The sequence below is a fragment of the Pipra filicauda genome, unplaced genomic scaffold (assembly GCF_003945595.2).
Source record: "Pipra filicauda isolate LSUMZ 115617 unplaced genomic scaffold, ASM394559v2 scaffold95_size2449627_pilon, whole genome shotgun sequence".
NCBI lineage: Eukaryota > Metazoa > Chordata > Aves > Passeriformes > Pipridae > Pipra > Pipra filicauda.
The window spans coordinates 1,770,989-1,794,786 of NW_024105153.1; the positions used below are offsets into that span (position 1 = coordinate 1,770,989).

General features: G+C 38.8%; 1 protein-coding gene across 3 annotated transcripts in view; it reads right to left on the reverse strand.

Moving 5' to 3' along the window:
* Positions 1 to 5,227: 5,227 nt before the first annotated feature.
* The window catches only part of LOC113988739 (putative RNA-binding protein Luc7-like 2), a 32,506-nt gene continuing 13,935 nt past the window's right edge, over positions 5,228 to 23,798 (reverse strand). For all 3 annotated transcript variants that reach the window (XM_027722597.2, XM_027722598.2, XM_039391414.1), the window contains 8 exons: positions 18,140 to 18,238; positions 17,185 to 17,295; positions 16,380 to 16,523; positions 15,124 to 15,300; positions 12,941 to 13,032; positions 12,028 to 12,057; positions 10,926 to 11,120; positions 5,228 to 6,148 (listed from right to left, as the gene is read on the reverse strand). In XM_027722597.2, coding sequence (XP_027578398.1) covers positions 5,956 to 6,148; positions 10,926 to 11,120; positions 12,028 to 12,057; positions 12,941 to 13,032; positions 15,124 to 15,300; positions 16,380 to 16,523; positions 17,185 to 17,295; positions 18,140 to 18,238 — 1,041 coding nt within the window. In that variant the 3' untranslated portion in view covers positions 5,228 to 5,955. The remainder of the gene's footprint in view (positions 6,149 to 10,925; positions 11,121 to 12,027; positions 12,058 to 12,940; positions 13,033 to 15,123; positions 15,301 to 16,379; positions 16,524 to 17,184; positions 17,296 to 18,139; positions 18,239 to 23,798) is intronic.

The window sequence follows — 23,798 nt, forward strand, 5'->3', positions numbered from 1 at the left end:
TCTGGAGAAGCTTCTAGGAAATCCTCCTAGCTGGGTCCAGAGGGAAACCCTCCAATGTGCCCACCCTTCTTGCATGAAGGCCATTGGTATTGTTGGTGATTGAAGTGAAGGGCTGTTTGAGCTCTTTTGCCATAGAGCTGTGGCTGTAGGTACAGTATGTCCCTCAGAGGTGTTGCTTTACACTGAAAGTAGGGGCTTCTTCAAGATACCATTTAAAACACTGTTTTGCAATCTGTTTTTCCCTAGGAATGAGGATGAAGGAACACAGACACCAACTTTAAAGAATAAGTGGTTCAGTTTACTATAGTGCAAACCAGTAAAGAATTACAAAAGAAACAGTGGCTTATGAAAGGATACACTTAGCAATGCATCTAACCTTTACTACCAAAGTGTCTATAGTGATTAGGAGAGAGAAATACATCACCAGTTACCCTATAACACTTTACCATCACCCAGACCGCACTTCAGCTGGGGAGGCCCCGATCACGGCGAAGGACTGGAGAACCTCTTCCCGGTAACTGGGAAATCCTATCCAGTCCGTCCACTAGTAGGGTGCAAACCAGTATGAGCTTAGGAAGACGGCAGCAACTTGAAAAGTTACAGTAGTTCCATGCAAAGTCCCCACCCACTTACCACCTTCCAGTGATGGAGACAGAGAGCCCTGAGCCGGCCTGATGGTGCCTGACAGCCAGTGCTGTGAACTTGCCTTCTTGGCAGCCTCTCTGAGCCAGCACCTGGAACGATTTCTAACCTTTGTGCTCTTAACTGAGCATCACCATCAATAGTTTACTACAGTCAGCATTTGTCAGATCATTTCAGCCTGGGAAAGGGCTGTACAGCCACAGCAGCTCCTGCTGTCTGTCGTGCCCCTTTTGACCTTGCCTGTGTCCAGCTCTGCTCTGTTGGTAGCTAATCCTGCCTCCCTGATGGTGCATCTCTAGGACTCTGCTTGCCTGCAGTGCCCTGGCAGCACCACTGAGCCTGGGAAGGGGATTTGGGACTGCAGTTTCCCCAGCAACAAGAGGTGAAAAGCCAGAGCACCAGGAGAGAGAAGTCATGAGAGAATTTTCTGATTGCCTGCTGACTCCATTATATCCCCACAGATGGGAAAGCAGGGATAAAGAGGAGAGCCAGGGCTAGAAACAAACATTTCTTCTTCTTTCCTTGTATTTCCAGTTGCTGATACAACTGCCCAGCAGTCTGCTGCTTCCCAGTTTTGCAGGCTGCAGTGAAAGCTGGATTTCAGGTCTTACTGAAAAGAAGAATTAAAGAATTACATCAATAGTAACAGTGCAAGAATTTATTAAGAATCAAGTGGAAAAAAATGATCAAAGCAAAAAGTCAAAAAACCTCCCCAACCCTCCCCCTCCCCAAAACAAACAACAAAAAAACCATCATGCAGGACTGAATGAAGAGTGCATTAAACATTTTTTATAAGCCACTGCATCAGGAGAAACTAACCTCTACTGTCTGTTGAACAAAGGACAACTATAGTGAGGAAGGTGGCATGTGAAATGCAGGATGGAGAACAGTAAAGCGGGGGGGTAACCGGGTGCTGCAGGCCCTCACACTGGACATTGACATCACCTCTGGTGCATTTATACCTAATTTAATGATGACTGCAATCCCAAACTGCTTGAATCTGTAACAGTCCCGGCGGGGACAGCACACGTCTCACTGAATCGTTTTCCACACCACAGAGGGTCTTGTTGAGATACTGTGTTCCTACAGCTAAACCCACCCATTCAGATGTACTCACCCATGTCCTTAGCAATCCTGCACTGGCCCTAGGGGTCTCAAGATGAATTGCTACCATTCTCTCTTCAGCTAAATAGACAATCCCTGCTCGGAGGCTATTTAACATTTGCACAATCATCCACTTGCATCACCTTAGGGAGCTGGTTCACCTATTTTCTCCCACTGCCCCTGGGGCAGGATGGATGGTGCAACATAGGCTGGACAAACAGATGAGCTCCCAGGCAGGGTTTGCATTGTAGCAACAGGATGGTGACTCCCAGCTTCAATACCTGATGGAAGGCAAGAGGACAGAGATGAACAGACTCCTCTGCCACCTTCATTGGCAAGTCCGATGGTGGGTAACGGAATATGGTGGCACTAGGCCAAGCACCTCTTTGCTTGGAAATGTCACTGTTCTACTGTGTGGTTTCTCCTGCTCCACTGGGAAAAGCAACTCACATATGTCATCCAGCACTGGATCAGACTGTGGATGGAAGCTGCTGAGTTGCCATCCCTGGAGGTATTTAAGAGGTGTGTAGATGTGGCACTTAAGGACACCGTTTAGTGGTGGACTGGGCAATGTTGGGTTTGCAGTTGGACTTGATGATCTTGAGGGCCTTCTTCAAGGTAACCAATTCTATGATACTGTATTGTGGAGGGGATCTCATTTCTGGTAATGTGCCATCCTCTAGCTGCTTACCATCTTTAACCTTCTTCTGTTTTATGCTCCCCTGACTAACCCGGAGTGATTCTGGTAATAATGCTTGCAGGTTCACTGCATTTTCAACACTTTAAATCAGTGAAATAATCTACTCTTTTTGCTCAGTTTGCACTCTTGCAGCCTGGTAAAAGCGGCTATGGAGCTACAACTGCATCAGCAAAATTTCAAAGATCTCAAGAGCTGATGCTTAGCTACAACACCCCCCTAGGTTCCTTCAGGAGCTCCACTTCATAATCTTTTTGACCATGAAGACTAATGTCAGTCAATACCACTCTTCAGTTGTCCAGCAGGAAATTTAGAAGTGATGAATATCTCGGTTTTGCATTCCTGGAAATTAAGGTAGTTGGGTTCTGACGAGAGGGTAGAAGATCCATACTTAGGCACAACTAATAACACAGTCTCCCTTTCTGGCAGATGTTCCAGACCTCTTGCATCCTAAGTGTGTTTCATCAGTCACTTTAATTCAGTTTTCCTCCTAACTGCACTTCAGTCCTGTACTTCCACATATAATTCAGATTATTTTATCAGGAAATCAAAGGTAAGCCTCACCTTCCTTCTGCTTAACACTGGTGTGGTACTTGGATACTATGAAGCTCACCACCCCATGAAAACCTCTAAATAAGGGAAGGCCCAAACCCAATCACTGTTTTGTAATTAAAAGTAATTTGTAAAATAAATGGCATATTATCCAAAATCTGCTAGTAAGGAATCTAAGCAGTGTTATGTCACAGTCTGCAAATTTCACTGCCAATCCCCCCTTTTACAACACAAAATTTCTAGTTCCTGGCTGCAGGGGGAGACAGGCCCTCAGTATTTCTAGAATATTGTTATTCCAGACAGGAATTCCAGAGGAATCACTGGCACTTGTGCTATGCAAGATGTATCTAGAAATGACTGTTCACCTTGTGTCACACCACTAGAATTTCACTTAAAACTGTGACAACAGATGTTATCAACCACTTACACAGTATGGTCAGTACTAGAGGGACAAACACTGGTAACTTTCATTCATCAAGCACTTGGGCCACTCAGGAAGTCATAAAACATTCCCAGGAAGGAAACTCATACTCAGAATTCAAATGGGTAAATAATAAAAAGTGTTAAGTAGTCAGTCATCATTAAAATAGAATCAATTCAAAGTGGAATGTGTGATGCTGAATCCAAGTCCTTGCAGAGGTGTAAAGGTCCTGTTCTAGCTTTCATTGCCAGCCAAAATACTGCTAAATTATCTTACGCATTAGAATTATCACCCAAGTGTTCTGACCATACTGAAGATGCTACAGAAAAGACACTGAGGGAAAATGCACACAGTGAACGGTATTACACACCGATGATTAGCAGGCCTACAGAGACACTGCACAACCCACTGAAAATGCCAATAATTCATGACAAATATTGCTCTTAAGCTTCAATGTTAGGTAACTCGGTGGCGAGAACTCAAGGACAAAAAATTTACTGATGTTTAAATTCTTCTGTGTGGGAGTAGAGCACATCTGAATAGTTTAAATACCTCAAAGCACTTTCAATCCAACAGAATGGACAGCACCTCCCCTTATGTTTTGTCGGTGACATGGACTGGGATCAAGTGCACCCTCAGCAAGTTGGCTGATGACACTGAGTTGTGTGGTGCAGTCAACATGCTGGAGGGAAGGGATGCCATCCAGAGGGACGTTAACAGGCTTGAGAGGTGGGTCCATGTGAACCTCAAGAAGTTCAACAAGGCCAAGTGCAAGGTGCTGCACCTGGGTCAGGGCAATGCCAAGCGCAAATCCAGGCTGGGGGATGAACAGATGGAGAGCAACCCTGAAGAAAAGGACTTGGGGATGCTGGTGGATGAGTGACTGAACCGGCAACATGCATTTGGCAGGCCAGAAAGCCAAGTGTATCCTGGCTGCATCAAAAGCAGCCTGGGCAGCAGGTCGAGGGAGGGGATTCCACCCCTTTACTCCACTTGGGTGAGAACCCACCTGCAGTGCTGCATCCAGCTCAGGCATCCCCAGCAGAGGAAGGACATGAACCTGTTGGAGTGGGCCCAGAAGAGGGTCACCAAGTTGATCAGAGGGATGGAGCACCTCTCCTGTAAGGACAGGCTGAGAGAGGTCAGGTTGTTCAGCCTGGAGAAGAGAAGGCTCCAGAGAGACCTTACAGCACCTTCCAGTACTTAAAGGGGCTACAAGAGAGCTGGAGGAGGACTTTTTACAAGGACATGTAGTGACAGGACACGGGGCAATGGCTTTAAAATGGATATTAGGTAGAAATTCTTTACTGTGAGGGTGGTGAGGGGTTGGAACAGGATGCTCAGAGAAGTTCTGGATCCCCCATCCAAGGAGGTGTTCAAGGCCAAGCTGAACGGGGCCTTAAACAACCTGGTCTAGTGGAAGGTGTCCCCGTCCACAAGCAGCGGGGTTGGAACTAAATGATCTTTAAGGTCCCTTCCAACCCAAACCATTCTATAGTTCTGACTCCACAGGTTTCTGCTTTTGAAGATTTTAGGACTTCAATCAGGACCGTGATCAGAATGACCGCTTCTCCTAGAGCACATCTGTATGTTAAAAACTCTAAAAACCAGATGTTAGTTTTTAAAAGACTGAACTGCTAATTAACACCTTAAAGAGACCACTATATCCTTGTTAAGTTATTGGACAATATGGTTTCTTTTTTATTTTTTTTTATTTCTTTTGTTCTTAATTTTCGCTTGTTGTTGCTGGTTTTTTTGTTTGTTTTAATACAATTAAGGATGCATCCCACAAGAAAAAGCAGAAAGAGTCCTTATGGAAAAAAACAAATATATTGAACACATACCAATCAAATGGTACAGATATGGGACTGGCTTTGATTTCAAAATTTAAGTAGAAATAAAAAAGATGTAATGCAACAGCTGTTCAATTTCCAAGTCTAAATAGGCACTGTAAAAAGACATTTTGCTTTCTCCAGCACACATTTCTGTCTAAATGCTCCCACTGTAATCAACTCCTAGGATCCCAAACAAAAATAAAACCCAACACTGGGAACATAACCTTAGAGTAAAAGTTAATATCCATCCACCCACCCTCTTACAAAAAAGCAAACAAAAAAAAAATCCCCCCAAATACAACCTTTCAATGCTGCTGTTTTGACTGGAGCAGAATTGGAGAATTTATAAAGGTTCAAAAGCACCCAAGGCAAGTAGTACAATATAATTTGTTCACTAACTTGTATTGGAAAGGAGATTAAAAACATTGAGATCTGCATCTTGGTACATAAAACTGTTGTCCTGAATAAAGAGAAATCTTTCAGAAAAGTTTTACAACTTGGTGGAAGTCCAGGACCCAGCTTTAGGCATCATTAATTGATGGGGTTTAATTCTGACTTTGTTATAACCACTTTTATATACTGTACATCTACCCTAGTTGGATCAGTGTCTCGAACTGCTCACTGGTGTCCCTTTGAACAACTGTAAACTAAACCAAAGTATGCAACTCCATAGGAAGCTAGAGATCAGGTGAATATACAGCCAGTTATATCTCCCCTGCTTCGCGCTCCTCTGAGCTCCTTGGGTCTTCTGATCTGCCATTAGCACTTTCATAAGAACGTTTCTTGTCTTTGAAATCTCGTGGTGACCTCTCTCTTGAGCTTCTATCTTTATCACGGGATGTTCTGTCGCGGTCTCTTGAACGTTCTTTGTCTCTGGAAGATCTTTCTTTAGAGGATCTGAAAAGTGCAGTACATTTGAGAATTTGAGTCAGTCATAAATTTTTAGCTATCAAACAGCACTTGGATTTTGTATTTTTCTTCTTTTTCCAACCCAAATTCAGATTTATATAAATAGAAGTGTATGAGAAGACATCAGAAATCATTCTACTCTTCTCCCTTTCCTACTTCCAATTTCAAAAGACAAATACCTGGAGGCAGGATTTAATCTACATCTACTACAGAGCCCAGATTAAGGGCAATGTGCTTCACTAAATCTCTTATTTTCAACCTCCACCCTCAAGTTTGTATTAACTGAAGTTTAATGGAAATTCTTCATCTGCAGTTTCTAGCCTTTCTCAGACATATACATTACAAACTTAAATGTTTAAAAATGGGAGTCTGATTAAAAGCGGGGGAAATTAACTTGTGTTATTCTGGAACAAGACTATTACATGACAAATACAAACTAAACCAAACTGTGCTACAATTATATTTTGTTACAAGAATTAGCCCTTGTGTTATTTTGCAAGGTTGGGGTGGTATTATTTTTAGATATTTTACTCAGATAATATGCATTTTTAAAATGATAGAGCCAGAAAAGGGATGTTCTGTTAAACAATCCATATTGTTTTAAATTGAATGAGCTACCCGTATGGGAAAAAAACGGATTAGACATCCTTCTCTATATTCCCTTATCGATGCACTTAAGTCCGTTGTTGAAAAACATTGCATTTTCATTTTACCATATACTGCAATCATAAAACAGCTTAATACAAACTTTTACAGAAAAAACAGCATGCTACAAAGCTAGCCACTCGGTTCCTTGTCAAAAAATTTGGTTTACTGGCCAGAAACTGTACTCTCTCCCCTTACAGAAAGTTACTGTCACTTCTCCTCAAAGCTTCAAAACTAAGGTCTGCAAAATGCTCCTGGCACTAATTTCCTTTTACAAGCTTACAAAGAAGTGACCTTTCATCTTAGTTCCTCAGCTGAAAAGATTACTTTCCCTGCAATTTTGCAAGACTTAGCGTTTGCAAATGCTAAGATCCAGAGGTATTATTCCTATTCCACAAATCCCATGTCACAGAAGAGAAGCTACATGCCAAGTAAGAGGTTAATCCCAGAGTTAGTACAGCTGTTGAGCAAGTATCTTGTGCTGCAAGTCCCCTGCAGAAGTAACAACGCTTCCAAACTGGTTGATTCAGGCTAACTCTAGCAATTAATCCTAAAACAGACAGACAGATAGGATATGATGCCATTCACAGCTTTGGCTTTTTAATCAATGCATTTTTGGAGGAATATTAAGATGCATTCATCCAGCTGTCCCCTCTCTCTACAAGTGAGTCTCTAATCAGCAGACAAGAAGAAGGACTGGGTTTAATGAATCACAGCACAGCGATGTGAAAATTTATACAACTGCCTTAGCAAGCAGTATCACTACCAAAAGACTTAGAAATATCACTACTGTCTTTCTCAAGGGCAAGGTACTGCCCTTGACTTACCTTATCTAGAATGCTAGAAAGCATTACTACCCAACTGATCCTTAACAGTCAGCAGAAGAAAGAGATACTTTAAGGCACGATTTGTCTCATCTCAAAATACAGAAAATTATGTCAGATGAGTCTGTAATGAGACTCATGAGACTTACATCTCACCTAGTCATCTAAAGCCAGGTGAAATGAAGCCCCATCTTATGACTTCAGGTATTCATCCATACAATGTCTGTATGGGAGCAATCATCCCTTGTCACATGAATTCTTGTAAGTGGGCTCAAGCATACTAACAAAACCTTCTCTCAGTGTACCTATATTTAGGTCTGTGTCATGACTGACCTTACTGAGTATGCATCTTAACATCTAACTGCAAACACTCACTTTCTCGTTGGAAAGCAAAATGCACCAACTACATAGTTTGTTTCTAATGAAGCGAAAGACAATTTTATTTATTTGAAACTTATGACTAACAGCAAGAAAAAGTAGGACTTTATTTACTGCTCTTAGTAAGCCAGTAATCCAAGCCTGAGTAGACCTAGAGTTCCTATTACCTTAGCAGGTTGCTACTATTACCAGATAGGTTCTCATTATCTAAGACACACTGCTACTATTGCCTGACACTTCATGTATGTTCAGTTGAACATACATAGAGTATGGAGGTCTGGTCTTTATACTGGTAAATTTGAAATGAGATCCCAGCCATTAACAGATTTAAATCTATCCACCAGTTTCATAGTGATACGGAATAAAAAAAATGTATCTGTCAGACAAATGTATGTGTTTGTAGCATTTCCTCAGCTATAGCACACAATAAAACATCCCTTTGCTTTCAGAATTAAGAAGTACCTGAGAGGCGACACTTTTTCATTTAATGTGAGAGGCTCTTCGGAAAATACTTTCTTATAAAGGGTGGACAGGATAAACCAGAAGGAACTGCGTGGTTCGCTGAAAGCAGGAATACTCTGCACATTTGCCTGTAATCATGGCACACTTCTCTTAAGGCCCTAGAATTACTGGCACCAGGGGCTGCCACTGCTGCAGCCTTCAGCTGCCTTTCTACTGCTTGTGTCACACACTGCTCTCCTGCAGGAGTTGGGTAAGAACACCATGTTCCCCAGATCTGAATTTATTTGGTTATTCAAAACCAAAATTCTAGGACTCCTTCCTGAAGAAGTTAACTTCCTGGAGCCTGTCTTCTATTTTCCAGAGTATTCTTGGTCAGAATTCCTTGGACAACTGAATGTTATGAGCTTAAGACACACAGGCTTGGATAGAAATATTTCGTCTGAGGATTTTAAGAAATTCCTTCTAAAACAAATTTAAAAAATAGGATTTGGCAATGAGTACTTCCCTAGAATAGAAAAAAAGAGTTCCTAGGAGACAAGGACATCAGAGCCTGTGAGTTCAGGTCTATTTTGCATTCTGGCATCACCATTGCTATGGTATTCAACAGAAAGACTTCTCCGATGTTCATGTGGAGAGCTGCTCTACTGACTAGAAAGGCATCTATAAAAAGGAGGTATCCAGTCCAGGTGCAAGTTCAACAGCCATCCTGGTCCCAGTGCAGCAAGATCACAGGTCTACGGATTCTTCAATCTCTTGAAAGCACAATATACGTAGTTTCAGAGTAAAAATTTTGCTTCACCTCAGAGAAATAAGAGGTCTGAGCTGCTAATGATGGCACAGCAGTTTTTTCCCCTCAAGCCAACAGTACTGCAAAATTCTTCTTTGTACCAGGGATTCTTCCAACACAGGTGTGTTGCATTCCTTCAGGGCAGAAACTGACATCAGGAGAAATATCTCCAGTAGTGAATATCATAAGGCTGAAATTTGCTCCCTGAAGTACATTATATTTTTTTACTTTTAACATGCTTACTGTTACATGGATAGCACCAGGGGTCTATACCATTTCCCTGTTCTTACATATCTCTCTGCATCATTTGCATTGTGCTAATCGTACTGGAGAGTTTGAACAAGTACGATCAACCAGAACAGTTTTCTTCGAAGGATGGAAATCGAGTCTTGCAAAGATGGAAAAGTAGAAGTAGTAAAGGCAGTCTGAGCACAAACTCTACAAATTGGTTTATCCAAATTAACAAATACATTGATTCAAAGGAAAAGCCTGTTTTAACGCTAAAAACTACAGGCTTGAAGATTTGCTAATCTGCTGTTGTGAATGCCATGAAGGGGCACGCTCTTCGGAGATGGAAACTGCCAAGTCTGAAATAATGACTTTAGAAAACTGAAGTATTTTAAATACCAGACGCTACTGCTGATATCAAGTAGAGTGCTGAACTTATAACTTTTATCCATCTGCAACAAAAAGAAAGAAAAGACTTGGACTAACCCTGTCTTCTGTGCTCTCTTACAGAGCACAATGGGATTACAGTCACCTACCTACTCTATGAAGAAAAAAGCTCATTTTTTGAGCAAAGAGTCCATGAGATCCTTGAACACGTTCAACGTATTTCTCCATCCTCGGTGATTTAACTCCTAAAATAATTGAAAGATAAACCCTGCACGTGTGGTCACTTCAAAACCAGACCTTTTACCTTCTTGCAAGTCAACAGTTTGTCAGGGCTTTAAGACTGAGCACCCTGACACTGTACTGCACTCAAATGTACACCATAGTGGCTGACCTATAAAAGAAAAGAATCCTGTTTATGAGCAGGCCTCCCTGTCAAATGTCTCGTTGTGCAATCCCATTCTAAGTTATGCTTAACTCATCTAAAAGAAGCCAGCAAATCCTCAGAGGCAGACAGCAATTGAATCATTCAAAAGCAATAACCCCAGCTTGCCCTCTGCAGTTACCCTTTAATGAGGGGTTCAGTGACTTTCCTTGCAAAGCAACACGTTCAGATGTAGTGCAACAAGTTTATTTTCAGGCATACCTAAACTTGTTTGCATACGGTGCAGTACACAACAGATGGGCTCTGGTGCTGGGAACAAGAGCCCGAGGGAAAAAACAAATGTATGACAGTAAGATGACTGCTAATATCCCTGGGGTCAAATGAAAATGAGCTGTTTTCCTACGCTGCAGGAAGCTTGTATTATCAACTTGACACCAGTACTCTGCAGCACTCATCCAAAACTGAAATAATGTAACGCTATTATTTTTATAAAAAATAAATAGAAAAAAGTCACTGGTATGTCAAACCATAATTACGCTAAAGTTGTAACTAAAACCTGAGACAGAGTCAAAACGTGTTTAAATTGCCAAGTGGTAACTGTAAACTTAATTTAGTGTGAGAATTCTCATCATGCCTCTAGGAAAAGCCATTTATTTCTAGGGCAACACTTACCTCTTTTTGGAGCTGCGTTCTCGGCTTCTGTCCCTGGAACTATGCCTGCTTCTATGGTGGCTGCGACTCCGGCTGCGGCTGGTGGAGCGAGACCTGTGACGATGGCGTTTCTCACGGGATTTGGAGCGAGTTCTTCTCTTTCGTTCCCGTGAGGCTGAGCGAGACCGGTGTCTGCGGCGATCTCGGGACCTAGATCTAGGAACAGAAAGGACTTAAACCAGACACTGCATTCACCCAGGTACTCTTACCAGTGTACTGTGAATATGATGCACTCTATGCATAGGCAAATCTGCACACAGAATGGTCTGCAGTGTTCAGAGCTACTGCATTGTCTGATCACAGGCAAACAGGGGAAAGCAACATTAGAAAGGCTACAAACTGCTTTGTGACTAATGCAGACAGTTTTAAAATCAACTCATGACTGTTTGACTACAGCATAGCCAATTCAAGCTTCCAAAAGCAATTAAAATATGGAAAAAATCTACTTTTTAAAATTTTAAAATCTTGTCTTTATTAGGCAAAGTTGTAGAACTCCCTGATGCAGTGATACAGGTTATCTGCCAGAATCTTTGTATTATGATGTTCTGAAGAAACTGGACTATATTGTTCCCCATAGCTACAATAACAAAACTAGCCTGCAAGGTTCTAAACACCATAAAAATTCAGTCTATTCTTTCCTTTTTTTTTTTTTTTTAAATCACTTTGCAGTCATACCTCACTGGTGACTTGCAACAGCGTAGGTTTGGAAGAACACTCATACTGTTGATGGATGATCTATTAAGAGTTAACCTGGTGCTTAGGATTTTAAAAACATGGGGTTTCACAAAAAGGTACTAACCACAAACATTCGTAAAGAAAAAGCAATTATCTGTGTTTTAAATGTTATTTGGGACACAAGGCTGCATTGCAGGAGCCATAAAATAAATGTACATGTATAAACTCAGTAGCATGGTATAAAATCACAGAGAGATGACTATGTAACAGAAAGCTTTGTTCATAAAGATGGACATCTTAAACTAATAGTGCTACACAAACTTATAATGTGCCAGCTTGTGAAAGGCTGGCTTCACCGCTAGTATTCCTTGTCTGCAGATTTATATACCTTTTGGCATGCTTGCTGTGGGATCTGGACCTGAAATAAAAGGAAAACAGTAATTTTTCTTATAGAATCTTATTATTATATAAGGTACAATTTAGTAATAATAAACTAGACTAGTTGACCTGTAATTGTATTTCTTGTTTTAGTAGCAATTGTTTAAAGACCCTTTATTTAATATTAACATCTTTACTGCTACATGTTTACCAGGAAACACCTGGTAAATCCCCGTTTTGTGTTTGTGGGTTTTGTTTTTTTTTCCCCCCCTTAATTCAGTTTTGAGATTACCATATTAGAAACCCAAAAGAATGTCTAATTTGCTTTTTAACTCCCATCCCTCCTATAGAAAAAGCTTACAGTTCAAGTCAGTATTCCCTTATTTCCTGACAGGCAAGTATTATCAGACTGCAACAGATTTCAAAAGTTTACACTGTTAGCCTCTGAAGCTAACATGTTGAGAGAACTGCAGTTCAGATTCCATTCCACAAGGTCTGGAAGCTACTATTTCACAGAAGAACAGGGAATTACTTTCCTTAGTCATACATTCAACTACTTCCAATAAGGAAATTTTCTAACATATATGAAGAAAATAGCTATCAGATGTTAGAAAATCACATGTGTATAGATCACAATTATCAGGTCTCAAAACAAGGTACACACCTGAAAATTATCTCATTTAAAGACCATTTGTTCCAATACGTAGATGTACTACTATCAGTAGTTTTTAAAAAGGCTTTTTATGGAAACAATTCCAAGTTTTAACAGTTAGACATGAAATTCCATCTCAATCCTTGTAAGTTTTCAAAGAATGCAAAGTATCGTAACTCTGCAGATTTAGAAATGTTTATGAACGACATCATAGGTTTCTCATTAAACTTAAATAGGTCATTATGTACATGCAATTAAAATAGCTCCCTACCTCCTTAGTTTCTCCCTTTCTTCTCTTTCTCTCTCCTCTCTACGTTTCAGACGTTCCTGATTTCGTTTCTCCTGTTTATCAGCCACAATCCTCTAAAAACAAATGAACATATTCATTAAGTTATACTTCAAAATTTCTCAGATGAAGGTGCTATAAAAATGATCTAGACATTAACATTCAGTTCTTTTTCTCAGGTATATTCCCTTTCCCTTGTGTATATTATTCCCTCTCTCTTCCTCAGTATATATGTATTTTTTTCTTCAAGAAACAGAAGTTATTGCAGAAGAGCTGCAGCAAATAGATGGGTGTTACACGAAGACCTGAAATATGCAGAGTTAAACATTAAGTTTTTAATAAAGGGGAATTCAGAGCAGCAAGTCATGCCTTTAATGTGAGAGTTTCCATGCCAATCCTATCATATTTTGGCCACCGGGGAATAGTAGAAAGAATACAGAACCGGGAGAGTTAATTGTTTCTTAAAGGACTTGGTTGGGCTGATATCTAGGTTTTGAGGCTACTTGTTTCTGTATTGTGACCATGAGACATATAATTAGAGCAGATGCTTCAGCTGTTAGCCCCCAGGTTGAACTCACTACTACTGGGGACAAGGCACGCTCAGTAGAGGGCCCTCAGATGTGGAACTCACAACTGGAGATCTGGCCAAACCCAAGTCTTGCCACCTTCTGGACATGATGCAAGAAATTCAACTCTTTGTAAAGACCTTCTTCTGAGAGGTGGAATTGCCCCAGCAGCATCTTGATTAGATCTCTGAGGAGAGCTCTGAGGAAGGAGGGGATAGTTATTGTTTTCTTCTTCTGTTAGCGAACCACTTCAAAAGATTATTTTTTTGATGTTTTGGGAATGTGAAATAAGTTATCCATGCATATTTTTTTCCGAATGGTGTAAATAATCAGTCAATTCAACCCCTATGTCAAATTATATCTATACTTCCTTGTACAACATCACCAATTTAACTACAAGCTAGGCTTCTCGTTCAAGTGACTGTGCATAATTTCATGGAGGGATGAGAGGAAGCACACGTGATCTGTTCTAGGCATCTAAGATTTAAGTTACACCAGCTATATTAGGAGCCTAAATTGCCTCTACAGTCAACAGAAAGAGTTGGGCTCTCCAAAGAGTAAGTCATTATCCATGCAAGACAGTTGGAATATTATGAAACATAATACAAGTCAATTTACTCAAACCCACTAGCAGCATTTTCTGCTGTTAGGGCTTCAAGTCCTTTAGCTATTGTCTTCAGTGATTTCTACAGCTAAAATGCTTGATTGAGCTGGGAACTCCATAATTTCTATATTAAGGTCATAAATGGCATCAGTGTCCAAATCCATTCTCTAGAATACCAGATGACCAGAATACAATTCCAGTAAGTCTTTCTTCCAGCACGTGATTTCTGGTCAAGATAGGGTTGTTTAGGATAATATTCCAACTGGATTTCAAATTTTCAAGCTATAAAGAACATGCAACCTCCCCATAAGAATTATTTTAACAGCTAGCCTGACTTCAAGATATCCATCATTCTGTATTTCCACTTTGCATAGCTACAGCCTTGAGTTGTTGGAACCTGTTTATTTCATCTATTGTCACTTAAGCTTAAAAGCCTTGAAAAATTACTTAGAAGAAAATTCAAAGTCACCTCCTAATCTTTGTCCAGATAAAATAAACAAAGTGAGTTTTAGTTATTCACCATACAGCAGGCTGTCTGAGCTCCAAGCATTTCTTTACATTTTTTTGAAAACTTTTCCAAGTGTTATCATCCTCCCTAATCCATGCTCTCGTATCTTCAAGTCTCATTATTATTTTTAGTCAATCATCTGGCTAAAAGCAAAGTTCATTTGGATATCTCCTGTGACTGCTAAATATAACATTGCTGCTGTTCGTTCAAAATACAGTTTATCAATTTACAAGTAGAATCACACTCTTTGTTCTCAAGATGCATTACTCTGCATGTGTTTTAATATACCTCAGTACAAAAGAGGTCATCTTAGTAAATTATCTGGGTAATTGATGTTAAATTAAAATCTTTAGTGTTTTTTAGGCTAATGAAATCTCAAATTTTAAAGTGACATGAAAAAATCCCACACATCCAGAAGGAAATATTCAATTAAGGTTGCCTGTCAAATAATTAAGTAGGACCACACACACAAAATATAGGAATGATTTACCCTGAGTTCCTCAAGCTTCTCTCTTATTTCAATAAATCCCAAATGTAGTTTTCCTCCAAAATGATCAGCAAGTCGTCGGTCATTGTCATGAAGACCAAGATAAGCTGAGCACACTTCACAAACCCGTAGCTTCTGCTGCTGAAAGCTGGAGGCAGGCATAGAATTCCTGTACACTTCCTAGAAAAAAAAATTTGCTGTTACTTCTCAGTGCATATAAATACAAGGATAACACTTTACCAAGCACATGCTACAAATTAATAACCAAATTCAATGTACACCAGCACACCCTTCAGTTAATTCACACTATTCATAAATCAACTGTTTCATTAAGACACAAGGCATGTTTCCTTATTTTGAAAATTGAACATATTTAAAAGCAGGACATTAGCAAATGGTTTTGTGGATTTGTGAATTAAAAAAGTGGGGTAATTATTACCTTTACGTAAGACTATATTGCACAGAAAGCTGAACAATATTTTCATATCCAACAATGAATACACACTAACACTACAATTACTGTGTTGACATATTATGAAAATATTACACCAGTTTTAATTCTGAGCGCAATTTAAAACAGTGTTAGTTTCCTGAGAAACCCATCTGCATTTTAGACACTAATTAAACACATTATCTGAACAAAATTTATCTACAGACACTCAGATGACAGACCAGCAAGACTGTCAGCAACCCTTCTGGTACTATTAAAACAACTGCAGATGTTTGTTTCTGTAAATCCCTGTATCCTGGAGCAACACAATATGAAAAGCTCTTGGTGCATTCTGCCACCTGACCATTACAAGGACCATTTTGACTGGACTGATACACAAGACATTAAATAAGTATCTTCCAGAGAAGACAATGGTTCACTTCACTGAAGCTTTCCAGTACAAGTCACATCAGCACGCCACAGCAAAAGCCTTGAGAGCAAACCAGGCAAGTCAGTCCAACAAACACAGACACAATGGTAGTGTCCACAGATACAACTGACCAATACAGCTAAGCTAAGATGAATGCATTATTTGTGGAAGGGAGTATAATTTTCATTGTATATGAGTGTATTTAAGGGTACAAACTTTGACTGTACAGGATGCTGCAAAGCAATTTCTTTAGTTTTATATGATGCAATTAGCTAAGGAAGTGAAAGTAGATAAGACGTCTTGCATTACATGAAGGTCAACCAATTTACACAAAGGCCAACCAATTTAATACTTGACCCTGCCCTCTCCATCCCCCAAGCCTTATACAATTCAACTTACTTCTGCTTCTCTCTTCTTTACCCGAGCTTTCTCCACTTCATCCATTACTTTCTGAGATTCTTCCACATTTCCATCAGCTCCCAGCTGTTCTACTTTGGCTAACAGTTTCCCAATTTCTTCATTCAATTCATGGACTCTTTCAGCCTTGAAAGACAAGGAAAGGCTTAACACAGGAAATGCTTTTACTTATGGAAAACAATCTGAACTACTACTGTGTGCAAAATTGGTAGGACAGAAAAGAAACATGCAGAGAGCACTTCTCCAGGTGTTAAGAGTGAAATAGAAAATGCCTCACTGAAAAACACACAGAGAAAGGCTGAGTTACCAGGTCAATGTACCAACTCCAGAGAAGGATTTTGTTTAGAAAATTCAAGTAATTCACACTGTTGTCCATACCACACAGTCTTGCAAAATTAGTATTTGTGTAATCATTCCTCCTAGCATGTGTACATATGTGCACAAAAATTGTAGAAGTTTTTTTTTCATTCGAAGATCTAGAGAAAAGCACATCAATTTTGGTTTAATTTATGGATGAAGTTTTGATCAAAAAGTGTAAGAATTACTAACATTTGTATGGCATGGAATCACAGTGTCAAGTTTCTCGAGGTCAAAAATATCAGAGGTCTCTTCCCTGTTCTCCTTCCTGTGCCTTAAGGGCTGTTTTGGGAAGAATAGAGAAAATGTGTTATTTTTTCCCTCTCCTCAGTATGAATTCTGAGATTCAATATCTTGCCAAAACTTCAAGTTGGCTCTTTGGAAAAACAGACCTTCAAAGAGACTTCAGTTACTAGTTTTCCATGCTTACTTTAGCTGCAACTTCAGCACTGATCTCTTCTTGGGTTTCTGCTAGTCTTTTCTTAGCCACTTCTGTTCGCCTGTCACAGTCTGCAATAAATGACTGCAGATGGTCCATTGCCTAAAACATCAATAAGAACACAGATCAGTGCTGTCAAGAACATGGATATTTCATTAGCTGTAATGCTTCCTAAGTTTATCAAGACTTAACTTCCTTAAGTTTTTATTAGTGAAACCTTTGTAAAATGATACTCTATCAGTTTATGGTGACACATAATGTAAACACATATTAACACACAACTTTTTAAAAACTATAGCCTACACATTGTCATGGTTCTAAGTATTTGCAGAAATTTGGAAGTGAATCTGTCTTAGGTCTTCTCTGACAAGAAGTGAGTATTTCTAGCAGGCATTAAAATTCTTCAAAGGATATTCAGGATCACTTCATCCAGCCATTACATGCAATACTGTTAACATTTTTCACTAGGGTTTTAAGCTATTAAACATATTAACATCATCCCTTCAAACAGCAATTAAAAAACCAAACCTTTTTGTCCTAGCAAAAACTACCTTCCTAGTTGGGAGTACAAAACTCAAACTATAGTGTATGGAGACAGTATACGATTTGTTATCAATACAGAACTACTTTCTTCATTAAATATAGAATTTAAAACTCTCTTCAAAGCATACACAGCCTTAATATTTGCCTGCTATGTGATAACACTAAGACAGCACCCACGTTTATGATATTTTGTTCTGTGGGAGGTTGTTAACAGTTCTACCTAGAGAGTGACAATACAAATTAAATACTTGCATATATTCATGAAGAGGCATGTATCTTTGCCAAGGGTTTCTCTGTTTATAAGATCCTTCTGTGTGTAGCAAAACTTAACATCTATTGCTCAGTGTATCGACCTTGGTATACAAACTATGCTCTCTCTCCAGCATTAAGACAAAATACATACATCAAGCTCAAAGAAGAAATCTTGATCTTTAGATGCTATTTCATAGTCTGCCCTTAATGCCAGGTCATGCACCTTCAGGCATTCTCCAAGGTCCATTCTCTGAAAAGAGACAGAGGCAATGTGGTTTAATTTTTCAGAAATGTTACAACGAATAAGTTAGCATGATTTTCTTTAACAGTCAAATACTCTGAAGCAAATCAGCTCCCCTGAGAGAACAAAAGGACAGTTTAACAAAGCTATAAAATGATACCAGGTCTTTAACAGAAATGCATGAATTAGGAAATAATAAAAGCAGAGAGAATGAACAGCTTGTCTTATCATGATAGCTGTTTGGATCACAAAGTATCATTAACGTCTCCCAAAAATGTTGTTTTACTGAAAGTTTAAAAAAGTGACTCAAGTGGAACATCCTGTATTGAATTTAAACAGCTTAGCAGAATCAAGTTCTATGAAAATAACTGGCAGTTAAATGGTCAAATTCTCGACCCGAACTGTCTGCACACTCTATGGTGCTGTGTTTCAGGTATATTCATCACCTGAAACAGCTACAACCACAGCACCACGGCAAGCGCTGTTTAAAAAACATTCTTGAAGCATTCCAAGTGAGAGAGTCAAAAAATCAAATCCCAGCAAAACATTTTGCATATGAGTGAAGATGATCTGAATGTTGGACTGTGTTCAAGAATCAGGGGAGAAAAATTACAGATACTTCACTTGTAGTTTAAAACCCTTCTTGGAAGGGCAGGAAGAAAGTATGGACTTACTTTTTTTAAGTAGGGTGCATCACTAATCTTGCATACAATGCCACTGAGAAGAGCGCCCAGAATCTTATGAGATAACAAACACTGTTTTTAAATTGAAATTTGCATAATACACAGCATAAGAAATTCTAATTCAGTGTGTTCACCACAAGTCTGGTGATCAAGACAGACCAAAAAAACCCCCCCACAAACAACAGAAAAAAAAAAAAAAAATCAAAAAACTAAACCAAACCCCTCCCAAAGCCAATTTGAAATGCAAACAAAAATGAATAAAACCAAGGCAGCCTCTCTGCAAAAGCACAGGCTGATGTATAATCGTTGAAATTGATTATTTGCATCACTTAAAACCAGCATGGTTTCAGTTAGGTCTGCTCTTGGCACTGCTCACTTAATATTAAGAAGAGTTAATCCTTTCTTAACACTGAAAGCACATAATGCAAATTGAACTCTGATGGAAAAAGCTATTACTGCTGGAATTAAATAACACTTTTAGAACCAAATCTAAAATAACTAATAACCTGTGTTGTGAGTTTTGTAAACAGAGGATGAGTGTTAACTCAGAAAGTACTGCAAGTCATTTGAATGTGAGCCAAATGAGTAGGGGTTTAGCTGGGTTTTTGTTTGCTTGCTTTTTGTTAATACATAAAATACTTGGATTTAAGTAAACAATTCAAGCCTCCTAAGTAGAGTAAAAAACCCAAACATCAATTACTTTTGTCTTCTCATATCCCCATTCACTGATGTTCCAATGAATCCATTAAAGTAATTTTTATGGAAGTTGTTAATTTATTTCAAATATTAGAAACAAACAAACAAAAAGATTGTTAAAATGAAGAATTTTGAACTTGAAAGTTTTTTATAAACTGCACTTGTTTAAATACCCTTCAGCCACCATAAATCTGTTTTCCAGAAGACATTTGATTGCAACAGAGAACATCTGATTGCAATGATAAAGATTAGCTTTTCCTGTTGCAACTATACAGGCCCTCAGCAATTTTGTTAACTGATGCAAATCCACAAAGACCTTGAAGCTGAGCAATGTATAATACATGTCTATTTCCTCTCATCAGAGGCTGACATTATTTAAACTGAAGTATTCTTTCAGGAAAGTACTTCAATACTAGGAAAACAATAAGAAAGAATATTTTGAAATTATTTGAAAATTAGACACTTAAAAATTCTCCTAAAATTGTGAAAACATTGTGTTTATGCTCGTTCATTTCTTGTACTGATAAGGTCTTTACAGCTAAACTGTAGAACTCAAGGCCTATCCTGTTTGAAGTACTTTAGTTCTAAATGCATACATAAAGCTAGTGACACTCTAATAGGTCTGAATACAATGAGAAGCAGCCTGAAACACATCCACCACATCATTACAAACCCACTATTTTAATATGCAATCTGCATACACTTTGAATAAATGCATGAAATAAACTTCCATCACACAGTAAAAACCCACAGAATTCACATAACACCACCACGGCACTCGGTTCACTATTACATGTGCTTTATGTTTCTTTTCCCTCTATTTGGGTTGGATTTAACTTCCACAAAATAGTACATTTCCTGATTTCTTTTCTTCTTACTGGGAATTGTAAATCCATAGCCTGAAAGGATGGTAATTACTCTGGGACAGCATTACTAGCGAAAAATTTTCTGTCCTCCCTTTATCACTGTGCTGTGCCACTCCACGCTGACACATCTGCCTATGCAGTTCAACACCATCTGGGTACTGACTGGGTAAAACATATCTCAGCAAACCAAAAACAGAGGCAAATTTTTCAGCAGTCTTTTTGTCCAACCTGTTGGGCAGCCACACAAACAACATGCTGACAATATGAAGGAACAACACAGTAGGGGACTAAGCAGCTAGGATCTCTTACAGTATCAAGACGGCAAACTCAAAAACCTTTGAATAACTTCAGTAATATTAGCAGAAATTTTGAGAGACTAGGTGGCTGTTACAGAGGATTCACTTTTTTTACATGTCTCAATCACAAGAGAAGAAATTTTGACTCCCCTTCTCCTCTTTGATCCAACAATGTTGCCTTATAAATATTCATGTGGCATAACAGGGAGCAAGAACAAGCAGGTACAAGAGAAAAGGATTCTTTATCATTAGCTTTGCTGCTGAAGAAATTACTTCATTATTGGAACTGCTGCTTAATACAGTTCTGGGCAATCCTTTGTGAACCTTCACAGATATATCACTTTAAAACATCTTTCTTAAAAGTTCTATTAGCAAACTCCATTGTAGAGAGACATAAAAGACCCACCACATTTAAAACTCTTAAACCACTTTGCAAATTATATGTAAAAACAGGCTAAAAAGCACTTCTGCTGGTGTAAGCTGTGCAACATCAAGTGAAGACAACTCATTTTGGGGACGATTCACTGCTGCCACAAGTCTATGCTGGATCAGGATTGTCGAGGACTTTAATAAGCACAGAACAGCTCCTATTATAATCTGGCTAATACGGCCAGCTGAGGAGTAAATGGACAGCAGATGGAAATGGAGAGAGGATACAGCAAGACACATTATTTTCATTTTGGGCAAGTGCACCTTGTGGTTTGGTGCCCAAGCATGCCTACTCCAGAGGCAGAGAACAAGCATTTGCAGTCAGCCATTTAAAGATCAATCGCAGTTGAAACAGATGATGGCTAAGAGGGAGACTCATGCTCACACACTGAGCTACTAATGAAGGCTTAAAAAGAACACAAACTGTTTTTCACAGTCAATACACTGACTTTCAGACAGACTTAAACTACTTAAAGTGATTTATAGAGGAGTTCTGATAAGCAATGCAAATAAAGAAAGGTGAGAATATCTAAGTCCCCAGGCTAGACATAAATAAAGTTTATAGAGTATGTTAAGCCACATTTTGGGCTCTTTTTGCAGTTTTCCGCACTTTTACTGAGATTAAAGCCAAGAAAAAACCCTTACATATTTGGACAATCTTTAATACAGATAAAAGCTATTACTGAAGACTAGTCTAGGTAACCACATGCAAAGCTGCATATCAGGAGTACTTTTGCTATTCCAGAGCTCTGCATAAGAAAGTAGTGCCTTCTACTCTAAAGATTTGCTAACCATTTTCTGCAATACTATTTTAATTCCTAACTGCTAGATGGACAATTACAGCTGCTTGATTTCCCAGAGCTAAGGTTTAGACAACTGTCTTTCATCCTAAACAACCTCATATTGAAATGATTTAGTAATAATTTTTGTCATCCTATCCACGAAATAGACAGAATGCCTTTGGAATTAATACAGAAATATGGATTACATACATTTTGTTTGACAAAGGTGCATAGCTCTGCTTCAATTAAATCAGGTACAAAAAATAAAATAATCACATGTTAAATATGAGTTGACGAGGAAGAGCTGGCCAAAGAATTGGGCAACACAGAATCTCTTCAGTTTATCTGCAACATAAATATGCACTCAAGACAAGCTGGCACTAATAACTTATTTGGAAAGTAAACTCTGGTATGATGCTGTTTCTGGAACATGAAATTAAGAAGGCTTTCTTTTTCTTCCAGATCTTGAGCCACCTACAGCAAAATTCCCTTTCTGGCACTTTTACAACTACTACACATTCTTTTGACATCAGAAATTTGATTACGGAATGTACTCTATAAGGAGCGCAAAAAGAGCACAGAAAAGCCAAAGCTACTTAAAACACGGAGGGCTGATATTGAGCCAAGTGTGACATAGTAGCACAAACAATCAAATGCTTCTAAAAACAACATGTGTCTTTGATAGATTTTTGAAACAAGATACTCTGGACAATGTTTATGCAGAGAATTCTTTCTAAAGATACCCTTACCAAAACAGTTCACATTCAGCAAGAGAAGGATTTTTTTGTTTGTTTGCTTAGAAAGATCTGATGTTGCTGATAAATTGATATTGGAGGAACCAGATCTCCTCCTTTGTCAAATTGTTAAGGCAACTACTAGGGTCTGTATGAGAACACTTGCTACTGATAAAAAGAAGCTGCAGATAGACTGTTTGCTGACATCTTCCTTACAATGGAACTCACTTTTTATCTGCATTAACAATTTTGTTTCTGACATATTTCTACACTTGCGATAAAGCCCATCCTTTCTTGTAGGCAACACATATTCAGAAAGGGAGCCTTTAGGATGATGTAACAATGTGTAATTTAAGTCCTCTGACCCCACTAGCAGGAAAGAAATGCTGACCAAAAAGGATGCAAAAATTATTAAGTTGAAGTCCTTTGTAATCACTGAATTCCAGGTATCTTCAGAAGTCTTTTTAAAAGACATTTCTCCCTATAACCATACTCTCACTTCTGAAGACTTCAAGTCCTTAGAATAGATCTCCACTTACAAAGCTAGCAGGTCTTTCTTATTTTTAAATGAGATAATTCAGTGTTCACATAGTATTTATTCTTATAGCTTGACTATGTAATACACTAAAACTGAAGTTGATGACCGTACAGAACGTAACAAAACCTCCCTTCACCTAGAAAATCAAACCCATTAAAATGGAATATGGTACAGTCAGTTTACTTTCCTGGCATTGTTCAAAAAAATTAAGAATACATTTCAAGCAACTGACATGGTCACTTGAGAGGGCAAGAGACCACTTCACAATTCATCACCACTGGGCTGAAGGCTACAAATTGAGGTAGCTTATGCAAGCCTAATTTAATTTGATTTGCTAAGCTGAAGCAGTTCACATGATCAAATCAGTCCTGAACTGAAAAGCTGATACCCTCCAGCACAAATGCCTTTTAACAGCTTCTAATGCTTTTTCTAACAGTACAGCAAAAAAAATCACAGTCACATCTCAAAACACAAGTTTTAAGCATCCAAATAGTTCCACTGAGCCAATGGGACTGCTGGCAAATCAACCAACTACAGATTAAAAC